A 16,627-nucleotide genomic window follows, 5' to 3' on the forward strand; every position below is an offset into this window, starting at 1 on the left:
TAGGACCCCTACAGAGTCTCCAAGATCTGGTTCTTCCTGCAAGGATGTTCCACAGTTCCACAGTTAGGTGGATTGTATAGTGTCCTCTTTAAATCTTCCGGCAGTGCCTGTAGAAGAGTCTTCTCACCCAGGATTTGATATCCTTGGTGCTGCTTCGAGAAGTAGAATATCCCTATCCAAAGTTTATGGGTTTGGTGTATCCATCATGATGTTTATCTTGTGGCCCTATATCTAGCAGGGGAAAACGAGGAAGTCATGGATCATCTGAACCAAGAGAGCTCCCAAATGCATGCATGGTCCGTAAAAGATCAGTTGGTTCAAACTATCTCTAGCTAGGATTGACCATATGTAGACTTGTTCACAACAAGGTTCAGCAAAAAGTGTCACCTTTGTATTGCAGAGTAAGCAGGGACAGTCAATTCCTTTCAGTTGCCTCCTTTCTGTACTGAGGGAAAAGCTTGATGTATGCTTTCCCTCCTTTTCCCTTGATCCAGAAGGTAGTGAGAAAGATATGTCATGATAGGGCAAGAATGATTCTCATTTCCCTGGCTTGGCTACATCAACCGTTGTTTACTGATCTCCTTCAAATGTCTGGTGGAGTCTTTGTGTCCTTTTTGGTCCCCAGATCTACCTCATCAGAAGGTCAGGATCATTCATCAGGACACACAGTCTCATCATCTGATGTTATGGGCAATTGGACTTTGACTCTGTCTGCTCTTGAGCAGTCTAGCAAACAGTTCACTAGAAGCGGATACAGTTTAAAGTAGACCATATTTCAGACTTGGATGAAGGGAAGATCTGATTTCCCAGTGTCTGCTTCCATTCCTTGTGTTCTAGAATATCTAATGTACATTACTTTGTTGGTGTATTGTGTGCAATATTCAGTTACAGTTGCTGCCATGTACATAAGGCAAAATCCATCTAGATCAGAATGGGTCCCATTGTGTGTAAGATAACAGCTATCAGGTATGTGGTAAAGGGCATGTATATCAAAGTCAGGGTGGAGGCCACAGTAAAAGGTTGTTGAAGAGGCAGATGATAATATAATTCATAACTGAAGCATTCAGAAGCATTATTGAAAAGTCCAGTGTACAAATGAAACCAGTTCTGTCATTTAGAATGTCTTAGATTTTATAAATATTTGCTCGAATCCTGTCCACTTTGTCAGGGTTCTCCCACCTTTTTTCTCTCCTATGTTACGGCTACAACCCTTTCTCAATGGAGCTTGCTGGACACACAGAATATATTACTTATGAGAATGTATTTACATCAATTGCCCATTAAATCTTTTATTCGGAAAGGCAGATGCTATTGTTAAGCACTGAGTGCAAAAGAGAAGAACTTAAACTCCTTCCACTACTTAGTTTTGTAATTTGTTCTAAATAAACCATCAGTGGATATATCTTCTGTAATATGTGTGTGTATTTGTGTAAATGTTATAAATTGTAATTAAAAGCAAAACTAGTCAGAGAGCCCAAATGCCATAAAACTGCATTTTCAAAGATTTCATTGTGCACAGTTATTTAGCCCACCCCTCCATGAGTACTATTTAAATATATGCGCAGTGCTGTCCACAGTATGATTAACCACCCGTTTTGCTGAACTGACATATTGGAAAGCAGGGCCTTCTCCCATTGTCATGCTTTTAATATACTTTGAGTCACACTGCACATGAGCCCTGCCCGTCATATTCTTGTTGTTACACATTTTGGAAGCCACTCCTTATTATCATTATGCTTGTCTCAAAGCAAATAATCAACTTCCATCCGAAAGCATCCATTGCCTGAGTGTACCAGGACATTACGCTCAACAATGTATACAAGTTTAGGCTATATACAAGACCTGCAGCCTTGTACACCTCATGGTATTCAATGTCTTGTTTTCCACAGTGAAGTCTTCCATTCATGTTCTCAAGATCCTGTCTGCCAAAGCGAAGCTTCTTTCCCCTTTCATTATATACCATACTTTTCTTTAAAATGTACATGTAAGTGAACAGCCCACAAAATATACTACCCAAAATATAGGCAGGTGCTCTGGAATATCTGCTTAGTAACTCATCCACGCTTCATTCCCACTTCTGTTGCCAAGTTTTGCGTTACCGATCATCCACAACTCTGTCTGCTCTTGCCCTCATGACTCATCCTTTAATTATTTGAATTTTGTCTGTCCAGTTTAAGCTGTGAGCTCCTCAGGGCAGGTACCTGCTTAAACAAAAGCGTTTGTAAAGTTCTGCACCCCATGCCAGTATATTAGAAGGAATAACAGTCAATATAACACCTTCTGTTCAGCATCTGATAAATGCCATTTTGTGCTTTTATAGCTATGGCATCTCAATAAACCATATTTGTTAGTTCACATACCAAATAAGAGTCTCCTGTTTCTTAGCAAAGATTTAATAGCAGAAGTTTTTAGTGAAGGCTTATATTTCTAATACATCATTATTTGTAAAACTATACTATAGTACATTTATCAGTACAATATAAATTATTTAAGTTTCTTTGCAGTTGTCAAAGTAAATAAACAAAGTGCATGTTTTGTGGTATTGTTCTCTTTTTCATTTGTGTGTTCTTGTTAACTCCCAACAGTTAGTAATTTCCACTGTTAGTTTAAAGTACTGAGATTCTTCAACATTTAGACATGACCCTGAAAACCCTTACTTAAGACTCATTCAAGTCACTTGAAGTAAAAAATGGTTGTTTGAATGCGAGTTTGAAATGAAATATGTGCAATGAAATTATTCTTAATACATGCCTATTGAAAGAGGAAATTCCATGAAAGAGAAGTCCTAGCCAATCAGCGAAGAAAATCTATGTACTGTCTAATGTCTCCACCTTTCATACCATGCTCATCATTGTAATATTTGAATGCCTAGGAGCATTATTCATAATGATAATTCATTACCACAGTACGAAGGCGTGCATGTTACCTAGTTTTTCTCCTCTTTCTCTTGAAGCCAACCAGTATTGTATTAGGATTAACTGGGAAGTCAAAATACAGAAGAGGAATATTAAGATTCCAAGTACACGTCTGAATGTTGAATATAGACTGTCCACCTAAGTTGCAATTTTGCATGGGTTTTCTATTGCTTTAACTTCTCTTTCTTCCTCTACACTCCACATTTATTCATATGAGCCATCTGTGTCGTCAGTGATTAGGCTGTCCAACCTAGATTCTCAAAAGTAAGTGGGCTAATGTTAGATTCCTATTGGCCAGATCTACAGAAGTTTTCAGCAAATGCAATAGGGGTTGCTTCATTTCCCCCCACCCTCTTAAAAATAAATAAATAAAAAACTCCAAAAAATCTTTACCTGTGCTGAGACTTTTTTAATCTAGGTAATTTCACCTTGGAAGGGACTTATCTTGATGTTTTATAAATCCTAAAGTAATGTGTTGATGCAGACTAAAAGCTAAAATCAATGCTTGAAATCCCAAAAGTTTCTATGTGTGTTCTAACTTTGGCTAAAAAATAGGGTGTATTCTTATGACAAGATATGCTCATCAGGATAAGGGTATGCACTGTACTCAGTTCTGTAAACCGAAGATACAATCTCTGCAAACTTGTTTGTACACACAAGATAGCAAAAGGGCTTCTTGAGGTTGAAAAGTTTTCCATTTCTGATAAAGACATGAATGCTAATCAACTTGTGTTAGTAGAGAATTTTTCCCCTCACAGCTTGAGCTTTAGTTGCTTGCTGATGTATTTTTTCAGAAGTTGCTACCCAAAGTATGGCTGATGCAGTAAATGGTAACAAGTAGAAAATCAGTCATTACAAAAGTCCCAAGTTCCACAATTAGGGAGGATAAACTAGGAAGAGATTGATGGGGGACCTAGAGTGCTGCTTCAGGGAGGAATTTAAAGCACTACTGTACTAGGAAGTGTTGAAGGAGAACTGGAGTGAGTAAATTAAAGTTGAATCAGAATGTCACTGGGAATAGATTTAGGATGGCAAAGAATTTGAATTTCTGTAGTAGATTTATCTGTCCTGGGGGATGGAACTTTAAAAGCTTTTATCTGTGTGGAAGTGGAGGGAAGGGAAATGTAAATATTTTTCAATTAGGTTTTGGAGCTATGTTGTAAATTTGTCAGCTGAGATGGGGGAATGGGATGGTGCAGCTCCCCCTCCCCCATATCCCACTAGAGTATTCTGTGCTCAGGCAAGAGAGCAATGCGGTGGTACAAGGAGAACCTTGCCAGGGAATCTTCTGTCTAAATGCCTCCATGAGCGGAACTTTAAACAATTAATGGAGGAGAGCAGGAGCTGAATGTTAAATATGCAAGAAGCCAGATGTAGCAAATTTGTAGATTAAAAGGAACCATAATGAATGTAGGGCCAAGTGAAGGAGAACATGTAGTAAATGATACAGTGGAAGGATAACTAATCAGAAGCAGAACAAAAAAAGGTATATTCAAAACTGATTCTTTAGGAATTGTCAGTATTTCTGTTGAAAAGGCATCTTGCCTGGACATACTGTGAGGTTCTGAAAAGTGTCTTACACATTTTTAAACTCTTCAAGATATGCAGAAACAATGACATTTGGAATCGAGAGAACCAAACATCCACTTAATGCATTGTCTTTCTGATGCAGGAACAACCACGTCATCGGTAGTTTTATCCAACATTAATTATATTCCTTAAATCCCCATTCTGTTCTGAAAAGTACCCTTAAAAGATGGTGTTAGGATGTTCCATCTTTATTGGCTCAGCATCTTTAATCAGTACAGTGTAAACAGAAGTAACATGTAGTAAGAATATATTTTTGTCACTGAAGTCAGCAGCCATGACTCTGAAGAGTCATCATCAGATCTGTGGAGTACAATAAGTACTGTTTTTGCATAGTCACCTTTCAGAATAGAATTGGCCATTAAATATCCTTTTCAAATTGGATTACTGCACTTTAATAATAGTGACTGGGTAGTTGGCCTTAGAGAGATTATTGACTTTTTTGTTTTTTTAAGTGTCTCAGAGCCATGAAATTGAGAACATAGCTGTTTGCTGTATTCCCATGCTTCTCTTGTTACCCTCATCATCCCATCTGCTTTCCCTCCATTGTTGTTGTTATGCTCACTTGTTGCTTTTTAAAAATCTTAAATTAGATTGAGAGCCCTATAGGGGAGGGGCCATGATTTTGTGTGTGCTTGTACAGTCCCCACCACAATTGGGTCTTTGGGAGCTCCTATAATTCAAGTGGTGGTGCTGATTTGAAAATCAAAAGCTTAAACTCACAGATTTAGCTAAATTCTAGCGCTTGGTTCCCAGTATATCATTATGTTGGGTCTTCTACATGATGAGTAAAAAGAAAAGGAGTACTTGTGGCACCTTAGAGACTAACAAATTTATTTGAGCATAAGCTTTCGTGAGCTACAGCTCACTTCATCGGATGCATTCTACATGATGAGTGATATTCTGAGTCACATTTCTGACACTTAACCTGAATAGTTACATACTTAAAAATATTGGAATGGGCTTCTCTCCCCAGTTAGTTGGTTTGTAGGTGGATGTGGTTTGAGAGAGTTACCCACCTGGGGGACTAGGATTGAAACAAAGTGGTCTGGTGGGAGGCAAAGCAGCCTGTCTTCAGCTCCAGGGGAGGCAGGTGCTGCTGAGCTAGGGCTCTGGCTGAGTTATTTATTTAATTTTTTTTAAAGAATGTGGTCTTACCTCATTCTTTCAGATACACTTGATGGTATAATATTAAGCACTTGATCCAAAGTGCATTGAAGTCTATAGAATTCATTCTATTTCTTAAATGGCCTTTGGATCAAACCCCAAATATTTGGATGATTCCAGAAAATTCATGAAACAGTCTCCAACCATAAAGAAGGGATCATGAGAGAATCACTGTCAAACCAATCCTCTTTCTGATCCTCAAGATTCAAATTAACTTGCACTGAACTTTCAGTGCAAACAGAGCTCACCCAATGAGCCCTGAAAGTAAAACACACTGTAAGCATAAATTCACCAGTATGCCCCATTCTCCTATATTTTTGTTCCATCATTCTCTATGATTAAATGATCTGTGACTAAAGCCTAAACCAAACTTTTGATTATTCAGGAATAACAGATGCTGAGGTCTGCTCTGACAGGGTTATCACTGGCATGAATGACTCCTGTTGTACGCAAGAATAATATTTACATGTCTTATTCCTCCTTGGGAATCTTTGTATCAGACTCTGATGGCCTTCAGTGCTGTTCATAGATACAGAGATGCTTTAATGCATATATGTAGCTTATTCCTAATGTAATATATATTCTCTGTTAATACTCATTTTAAAACTAAAACTGTAAGGAATACGTGAGCCTTCTTCCTTGTCCTGTAATTACCAGAGAACATATTCAAATGTGTAATACAAGTTTAAATAAAGGTAAAGTCTGCACTGTAGCCAGATTGGTACTTTATAAAACATGGCTATGACAGACCTGCGTTTATCCCTTGATTTCTCATGAACTGAGATTCAGCTCAGTCTTTTGTGTGATCCGGTCTTGGCTGCTAAGGTGCATTCACGTGGAGGTTCTCAGAGTTTAGTCTGGCAGCCAGAGGGGACATGATTTCAGCCATTTGATGGGTTATGAAGGCCGATATTGCAGCTGTTTCTTTTTAAAGATCAGATGTTGGCACACTGATTTTGTTTGTTCGTATTGGGAAGTTTACTGGTGTAGACTTGTAAGCACTAAGGTAAAACCTGGGCCCTACTGAGGTGAATGGCAAAACTCCAATTGATTTCAGTAGGCCATGATTTTAGCCTATTGCTGTTCTTTTGTTGCAGTAGTTCTATGTGCATTTAGATACATTCACAAGCACCTATCTTTGCACCAGATATATACCTCCCAGACTGTTTTCTGTGAATCTGCCAGACCTCTTTGGTACTGCAGCTGTAATACCCCACAGCGGTAATGTCTCTGGAACTATATTTTACATAATCCGTTTTAGTTGTTAGTCTCTGTTTCTACTGAAGATGTTTTGTACTTTCATAGTCCACTCAGTGAGGTGTACCTCAGAATATGTTGCTGAAAATAATGGGGGTTACCAACATTTAATTTGAGTATATAGAAATTTGCCTCTGTACTACCGTGAAACTCAACTGAATTGTTTATACCTGCTAATCTACACTTTTTTAAAATTAGTGATAGGGTTGTATAGATAACTTTAGAAAATAAAATTCAGTTGTTGGTGGAAACAGCCTCCCTTCCAGATGTTCTGGATGTCTCCTTGTGTCATTGGCATTCAAATGCCATTTACTCGGCACTCTCCCTGAGATTCCTAAGGAGAAATATAGATTCCCCGTTGTGGGGCGATTGTTGGGAATTTTTGAATGTTCTGAAATCAAATGTCACTGAGAACAAGCTGCTTTTAAAAATATTTGCTTTGATGGTAGAATTTATAGATGTTTGAAACACATACTTTTTTCTTGCATTATAATATATTCTGCCACAGTATAATTCTAAATCACAAATTTCCCACCCATACACATTATTTACTCTTGTTGATTAGCTATTTTTTTAAATGAAAAGTTTCTTGAAGTTTGTGTTTAACAACAAAAAATTACTCTTGTACTTTCCAGATAAATCTATCCTTTCTAATAATGTATTTTTAATCAAGTTTAAGAAGTTATTAAATAGTTTAGGACTCCTTTGGAAGGATACCAATTTTTAGATTTCCATTAGTGATATGAAAAATATTGCAATCCATGTTCAGTTGTTTATGAATGTGGAGCTTTGGGTCCTGTCAACTCAGTGCTATAATGTGAAGCCTGTCTCAACTCCTTGTTTGTTATCTCAAAACCCACATATGTGTTCTTGTGATAGCTGTCATCTTGGCTGATACATCAAGACCTCCAGAGCCTAATGTCCAAGCAGCTACTACAGCTTGAGCTAAAAAGCCCAGGCTTTCTAGCAAGGCATATACCTGACTCTCATTTTCTGTGGGCACAGAAAGGGATCTGTATCACACCACTGGGTTATATTTTCCTTTTTGGACTTTCCTTAGCAGGGCTTGGTATAGACTTTCTTCTCTGTATGAACTCTTGTTTGTGCAGTTTTTACTCCTGTAGTGTGTCCTTTGAAAGAATGCTGATTTTTTAATTATTTCAAAGACAATGGGGGAGAAGGGGAGAGGAAGGGTAGAATGGGGAAACAGCTAGATTCCAGTTATGAAATACAGCTGTAAACACATTTCAGTATTAGCCAGCTAGAAGTGCTTCTAAGTTACTATACCAAATCAGCATTATTTGGCACAGAGAAAGCTAAGCACAGTTTTCTGCACACTCCATCCATTTGCCACCATTCATAGATTCATAGATATTTAGGTCAGAAGGGACCATTATGATCATCTAGTCTGACCTCCTGCACAACGCAGGCCACAGAATTTCACCCACCACTCCTGTAAAATACCTCACACCTATATCTGTGCTATTGAAGTCCTCAAATCGTAGTTTAAAGATAATCCTCCAGCAAGTGACCCATGCCCCATGCTACAGAGGAAGGCGAAAAACCTCCAGGGCCTCTTCCAATCTGCTCTGGAGGAAAATTCCTTCCCGACCCCAAATATGGCGATCAGCTAAACCCTGTATGGCGATCAGCTAAACCCTGAGCATATGGGCAAGATTCATCAGCCAGATACTACAGAAAGTTCTTTCCTGGGTAACTCGGATCCCACCCCCTCTAATATCCCATCACAGGCCATTGGGCCTATATACCATGAATATTTAATTACCAAAATCATGTTATCCCATCATACCATCTCCTCCATAAACTTATCAAGTTTAATCTTAAAGCCAGATAGATCTTTTGCCCCCACTGCTTCCCTTGGAAGGCTATTCCAAAACTTCCCTCCTCTGATGGTTAGAAACCTTCGTCTAATTTCTAGTCTAAATTTCCTGGTGGCTAGTTTATATCCATTTGTTCTTGTGTCCACATTGGTACTGAGCTTAAATAATTCCTCTCCCTCTCCAGTATTTATCCCTCTGATATATTTATAGAGAGCAATCATATGTCCCCTCCACCTTCTTTTAGTTAGGCTAAACAAGCCAAGCTCCTTGAGTCTCCTTTCATAAGACAAGTTTTCCATTCCTCGGATCATCCTAGTAGCCCTTCTCTGTACCTGTTCCAGTTTGAATTCATCCTTCTTAAACATGGGAGACCAGAACTGCACACAGTATTCCAGGTGAGGTCTCACCAGTGCCTTGTATAACGGTACTAAAACCTCCTTATCCCTACTGGAAATACCTCTCCTGATGCATCGCAAGACCACATTAGCTTTTTTCACTGCCATATCACATTGGCAGCTCATAGTCATCCTATGATCAACCAATACTCCAAGGTCCTTTTCCTCCTCCGTTACTTCTAATTGATGTGTCCTTAGCTTATAACTAAAATTCTTGTTATTAATCCCTAAATGCATGACCTTACACTTTTCACTATTAAATTTCATCCTATTACTATTACTCCAGTTTACAAGGTCATCCAGATCCTCCTGTAGGATATCCCTGTCCTTCTCTAAATTGGCAATACCTCCCAGCTTTGTATCATCCGCAAACTTTATTAGCACACTCCCACTTTTTGTGCCAAGGTCAGTAATAAAAAGATTGGTTCCAAAACCAATCCCTGAGAAACTCCACTGGTAACCTCCCTCCAGCCTGACAGTTCACCTTTCAGTAGCACCCGTTGTAGTCTCCCCTTTAACCAATTCCTTATCCACCTTTCAATTTTCCTATTGATCCCCATCATATCCAATTTAACTAATAATTCCCCATGTGGCACGGTATCAAACGCCTTACGAAAATCAGGTAAATTAGATCCACTGCGTTTCCTTTGTCTAAAAAAATCTGTTACTTTCTCAAAGAAGGAAATCAGGTTGGTTTGTCACGATCTACCTTTTGTAAAACCATGTTGTATTTTGTCCCATGTACCATTGACTTCAATGTCCTTAACTACTTTCTCCTTCCTTAACTACCTTCTCTCATTCATTGCTATATGCTTCCATGCACCCCAATCATTCTCTCCACGCCTAATTGAGATACAGCTGAGGTTCTGTGGTACGAGCTTTTATAGAAGGAAGAAAGCATATGCACATTTTGGAGTAATTTCCATGATTCGTGTTAGTCTTCATTCTCTGGAAAAGTATAATCTTTTTTCTATATATTAAAATTATGGTGCAGATATAGCTCCTTCCACTGAAACTTTTCAGATCATGAATGATGCATACATCCTACAGATTCACTGCTTTTACGTGTGTAATCAATACAAGTTATCTGTGCCATGTCTGGATTTGCTGGGATAACCAGAGAACATAATCTCTGTGACTCAGACAGTCCCATTATTGGAGGAGGGTTAACACAGGAGAGACTTTGACCTGCTTTTGAAGTTCTTTATTAGCTTGTTATGGTAGGTCTGCCTCTTGAATATGAAAATCAGTTTATAGACCTTGTGAAAGCATCTCTTAGTGGAGTAGATATTTTTACATTCTCCATCCTGTTGTGATTCCGGGTATGCAATGTGCCAGGTAAAATAACTTTAATAGTTGGTCATTGTATTTTCAGTTTGCCGAATTTTAAATTTATGTCTCCTCTGTGCCTGTCTTGTGTTAAATACATTACATGTTCAAAAATTACAGGAACAGGTAAAAGCACATTAGTTTATACTGAACCTTCAATTTCAGCCTACTGTAAGGAAAACGGTTCTTTTTTAATTTATATTTTGTTTTAAAATGCCAATAATCATAGACCTGAAAATTTTGTTTTAAATCCTTCTACTTTAGCTGCAAAGCAAATTTCAGAAGTTAAATTAACATGAGGTGTATGTAAGTAAAAACAAAAAATATTCATTATTTATATAAGCAAATATGACAAGTAGGCTCGTGTAGTCAGGTGATATGCTGAGTTCCCATAGCTGCCACTGAAGTTTTCAAGTGGGCAATGAGAGTACTCAGTGCCTGTGTCGCTTGGGATCATTAATCCATGGTCCAGCGCATTAGCCAGCTCTTTTAGGAAACTTCAGTTTTGGCACCAAAAATTTATGAGACTGAAAATATCACACAGAGTTTTGTTTCAATAATAATTAAATGAAATCACATGACTCAAGAATAAGAACCTGAGACAAAGCCCATGAAAGCCAATCGTATTCTTTCTGGTGACTGCAATGGGTTTTAGATCAGCCTCTTGGAGGCCAAGTGCTGCAGTCTCATGTTAACAACTCCCTTTTGCCATTGTAATTACTGTAGCATTTGGTCTTAACAGAATTAAGCATGTTTAAACTTTATGCAAGGCACACAGGCATGATATATTTTAATGTTGATAATACTGTGATATCTTTTAATGTTGTTAATCCTGTGCTATCTTTTTTACAATTCTGCTGTTTGAGACAACGTGGAATTTCTTTAACACTGTTGGCCTGCTGAGCATTCCACAACTCCCACTTCCGTAAATAAAAGTTAAAAATCAGGCTGCATCTGTTAATTCTGCGTGCCATGATTGTTCTGACCTTTCTAATGGTTGAAATTCTTATTTTTAATAAAGTAGGATTCCCAGTGAAACACATAGTCAAGTACTCCTTAATGCCTTTCTAGTGAGATTGTCACAAAGAGGTAGTGAAGTGCTGTATATGCAGACTGTAAACATTTGATTGAAAAAAAGCTAAAATCACTTGATTTGACATTTTGTAAAACATAATTTTTAATGTAAGTTTCTTAGTCTTGAAATTAGGTCTCAAAAGTGAGAGGCCAGGACATGCTGACAGCTCATTGACCAAGTACGCAGTGCTATCTTCTAAGATATTGCCACAGGGAAACTTTATTGTATTAGGACAAAGTTATCAGCCTTGTGAATAGGTACTAATCTATACTGCTGCAAACATTCTCTCACTCATATGCAACACCATACACAGAAGGCAAAAATGGTTGATGCTGAATCAGTTGTGTAGTGCATTGATCAATATGTATTTTGCAGAGTGGCAACCTGATTAAACTGTTAAATGAAGCCAGAATTGGTATTTCATCTAGCTGGGATGAAGGCAGTAAATTTTTTTTAAGTTTAGGTGTCTAATTTTAGATGTATTAGATAATATAATCAATTTGATGGAATAGTTATTCTTTTACTTCAGTCCAAGTCACATCATATAGAGTTGGTATTATTTTGCCTAATATTTTGCCTAATATTTTGTTGGCTTGAAATTTAGTCTTACTCATTGAAAATACTGTTAGATTATTTACTGCTCCATAAAGTACATGCTCAATATATATACAGTAAAACCTTAGAGTTACGAACACCAGAGTTATGAACTGATCGGTCAACCACACATATCTTTTGAAACCGGAAGTACGCAATCAGAAAGCAGCAGAGACCAAAAAAGGGGGGGGGGGGCAGAAAATACAGTACAGTACTGTGTTAAATGTAAACTACTAAAAGATTAAAGAGAAGGTTTAAAAATATTTGACACGGTAAGGAAATTGTTTCTGTGCTAGTTTCATTTAAATAAAGATGGTTAAAAGCAGCATTTTTCTTTTGCATAGTAAAGTTTCAAAGCCGTATTAAGTCAGTGTTCAGCTGTAAACTTTTGAAAGAACAACCATAACGTTTTGTTCAGAGTTATGAACATTTCAGAGTTACGAACAACCTCCATTCCTGAGGTGTTAGTAACTCTGAGGTTCTACTATATAATATAATTCATGTGTATGTGTATTTATCTGTGTATAGAAATATAATGACGAACTTTCTAAACAAAAAATGGAAAGCCAAATTCTAGGCCTGTCTCAAAAGCGGGTTTATCTCATATTTCTCAGCAGCAAAACAGTTGATATCTATCAGTCCAGACAAGTGAACTGTGTTCTTCCACGTTTGCTTAGTTCTTAAAAGCATTTGACCTAAAATGGTTCATATGATTACAGCAGCATGGTATATCCAATTAATTATAGGAACCTGTAACATCCCATGTGTAGTGATAAACAACCAAATTAGATTAAAGTATGTATCAAAGACAGATGGAAGAACTGATCTTGTCTCATGCTTGACTTATGTCTGTCTTTTTTGCCTGTATACCACATGACATTGTGATTAAAAAAACTAGAATGATATAAAATGAACATAGCACACGTTACATGGATTAATTGATGGGTCTCAAGATATAATTGTAAATGGGGAATAATCATCGAGTGGGTGTGTTTCTAGGGGGTCCTGCAGGGATCTGTTCTTGGCCCTACACCATTCAACATTTTTATCAATGACATGGAAGAAAACATAAAATCATCATTGTGAACTTTGGGAAAAGGTAAATAATGAGGAGGACAGGTCATTAATACAGAGCAATGTGGACCGCTTGGTAAACTGTGTGCAAACAAATAATATATGTTAGGGGTAGTCCATAGGCGGACTGTGGGCCAAATCTGGACAGCCGGATGCTTTTAAATGGACCCTGACATCTTTTTATTTACTTATTATCATTATTGAGGTTTTCTTAATTATTTTCTCTAGAGTCTGGACCTTTTCTATACCTTGAGCAAGAAATTTGGACCTTGACAAAAAATAAACTACCCCGATATATGTTTTAATACAGCTAAATGTAAATTATACATCTAGGAACAAAGAATGTAGGCCATATTTATACAGTGAGAGACTCTACCCCAGGAAACAGTGATTCTGAAAATGATTTGGGGGTGATGGTGGATAATTCTGTAACCGTGACCTCTCAGTGCAGCACTGTTACTAAAAGAGCTAATTTGATCCTTTGATGCATAAACAGGGGACTCTCCAGTTGGAGAAGTGTGTTTATATTAGCCCTGTTTTGGCACTGCTGCAATGACTGCTGGAATACTGTGTCCAGTTTTGGTGTCCACACTTCAAGAAGGATGTTGGAAAAATTGGAGACCGTTCAGAGAAGAGTGACGAGAAAGATTAAAGGATTGGAAAATTTCCCTTATAGTGATAGATCCAAGGAGCTCAATCTGTGTAGCTTAACAATGAGAAGGTTAAGGGTTGAATTGGTTACAGTCTATAAGTACTACATTGGAAAGAAATATTTAATAATGAGCTCTTCAATCTAACAGAGAAAGATGTAACACGATCCAATGCCTGAAAGTTGAAGCTAGACTAATTTAAGTGGCTTATGTTTCAGGAGATGGCATTCTCACCTTTGAAAAAGATCCCAATTCAGATGCAGCCAATATTGGTGCAATAAGGCCAGAATGCTACCATGAGTTCTGCTTTTTAAAATGAAGTATTGAACTGTATATCCAATAACACTTAAGAAAAATGAGGTTTTTAAAAAAAAACAAAACAGATTGCATCAGAAGCATGGAACGTTTGTCACTCTGATTTTCATAGACATGTTCCTTTTAATGGCACCATTTTTGGAACATTGATTCAAGCCTGGAGAGTTTCTCCATTTCAATGTCTTAAATATTACTTCATCACATCCATCACATTTTTGTTTTGGATTACAAAGATAACCTTAAGATACGAACCTTATACAAGGCCAGTGTTATATATACACAGAAAAGGATGAGTTTCCTTAGTGATGAAATCAACTAATGCCCCAAGAGGAAAGTAGGAGGAGGTAGGGATGGAGTTGATGGGGAAAAATGATTCTTTTCCATTAAACTGTATGTGTTGTGCTTTTTTTGAAGTAAGCAGTAGCCTAAAGAGAAATATTTTTCTTGAACTAAAAAAATATAGTGAGGAGCTGAGAGAAATTTCTCATTTCATTACTTGTTCAAATATAGTAGCTGGTGAATGTGCTTTTACTTCCTTCCCCGACTGCTCCTAGTTAAGTTCCTAACATTGATATATTATCTTTATTATTATTTATTATATTTATTTTATTATTTTATGCACATTGGAATGTCTTAGATTGCCATGTCATTGACCAAAAACCTGTATTCAATTTTTGGCAGGATTACCAAAAATGCAAGTCGTTAGAAACTACAATGGGGTACCACAGCCAGCACCACATGATGGCCCACCGTTACACATCCAGACTGGGGACACTATTGAACTCATCAAAGGAGATGCACATAGCAGGTTTTGGCAGGTATGGGACTAGCAATGGCTACAATTCTATTGCTTGAGAGAGAAAACTGTTATTGACTCATTTTTATGTTCATCATCATCATCATCAACAACAAAATCTTTAGTTTTTGTGCATTTTACCCAAAATACATGTCTAATGTAAGAATTTCACCTTTCGGATGCCAGCAGTGCTTACACACTGCTTTTTATATCTAAGGGATTGATCTTACAACTCTATGCATTTAAGTGAGTAAGTTTGCAAGATGGGGCCCTTGGTGTGACCCATTTACTTAAATGATTTAAGATGAAGAAAGTGCATGGCACATAAGCAGCAAGAGTACCCTGTGTGCTTTGAATTTCCAAGTCCTCTCAGACAATAGAACTAAGGAGCATGCTAACCAGATAAAATATTTGACTTGGATGAGAAGAACGGATAAAATAGTTATCAGAGATTGAGACAGAATTCTTTTAATTTGTTCGGGGGCAGCCTAAGTCAAATAATGACTGTTTTGTGTTTATAGGAAAACTATACTATATTGATTGGATAAAAGAGTTGCTTCCATGGAAACTCAATATCACATGATTCTAGTTGCTAATTCTGTTAGAGATTGTTTTCTTTATTGAACATTCATACCAAATAGAGATTCAAACTGTGTCAGCTTTCACATTTTGCTCTAAAGACAGGCATAAGAATTTTAATTTTTTCTAATTATATTTTCTTGTTTGTTTTTAATTTGTCACAATGGAGGGAGGTGTGTGTGTGTGCGCACAAAATGGACAATTTGCAAATTAATAACATTTGGGAAAAGCTGATGGTAAAGAAAAAGGTATATCTGCAAGGGCATCTGAAAGGTGTCTGGTATAGCTGTTCCTGTGTTTTGTTATTGAGACTGTTCTTTGAGAATGCAATAACCTAATTAATAATATGTTGAGAATAGTGTGCCATCCCCATTAGCATCTTTGGGTGACTTTTTTCTCGGTTATGTTGTCACAGACGTACTCTGATGTCTTGATCACTTTGTAATGCATATTAAGAAGTCACCGCAAAACATAAGGTTTTCTTAAAATCTTGATGTTTACTCAGGGGACATTTTGGAATAGTTTATTTCTGACCTGAAAGACCACTGTGGATACGATAGACTCATAAACTGACCAGAAGCTCAGATGTTAGTAATAAATAAATGTTTGTATGCACAGTTATGTGCAATTTTTCTGTTCTTTACAGAAAAAAACCTAGAAAAAAACAAAAAACAAAAACTCTGGTTTCCTCTTCTCTAATAACTTAAACCCAACCAAATACATTTTGATAAATGTTAAGAAAATCTTCCCAAGTGACATATTTGTATGCTTGGTCTCAGTCCTTCGCAAACTTTTATCATCATGTTCTGTGGCTCAATCAAGACTGTATACATCCTGGGTTCCTTCTCTTTACTCCCTCTCACAAGCAGGATAAACATGAATTGTCCTAGAGGATGGCAAAATTCTGGATTGTTTATAGGTCATCGTTTGGCCTGTCTCAGTGAGTAAGAAGGAGGGACCCAGCACCTGTACTCTCTCACCTGAACCATCGAAAGCAAATTCCCATATAACCAGGGAATATAAATTGCCTTAATATGAAACCTTGAAAATGAG

General features: G+C 37.3%; 1 protein-coding gene across 1 annotated transcript in view; it reads left to right on the forward strand.

Annotated features, from left to right (window-relative positions):
* The window catches only part of VAV3 (vav guanine nucleotide exchange factor 3), a 248,303-nt gene that overhangs the window by 193,838 nt on the left and 37,838 nt on the right, over window positions 1–16,627 (forward strand). Inside the window, exon 20 of the mRNA XM_084637324.1 lies at window positions 14,881–15,017. Within this exon, the coding sequence (XP_084493450.1) occupies window positions 14,881–15,017 (137 nt within the window). The remainder of the gene's footprint in view (window positions 1–14,880; window positions 15,018–16,627) is intronic.

Source organism: Lepidochelys olivacea (genome assembly GCF_965140295.1).
Source record: "Lepidochelys olivacea isolate rLepOli2 genome assembly, chromosome: 8".
NCBI classification, from domain to species: Eukaryota; Metazoa; Chordata; order Testudines; family Cheloniidae; genus Lepidochelys; species Lepidochelys olivacea.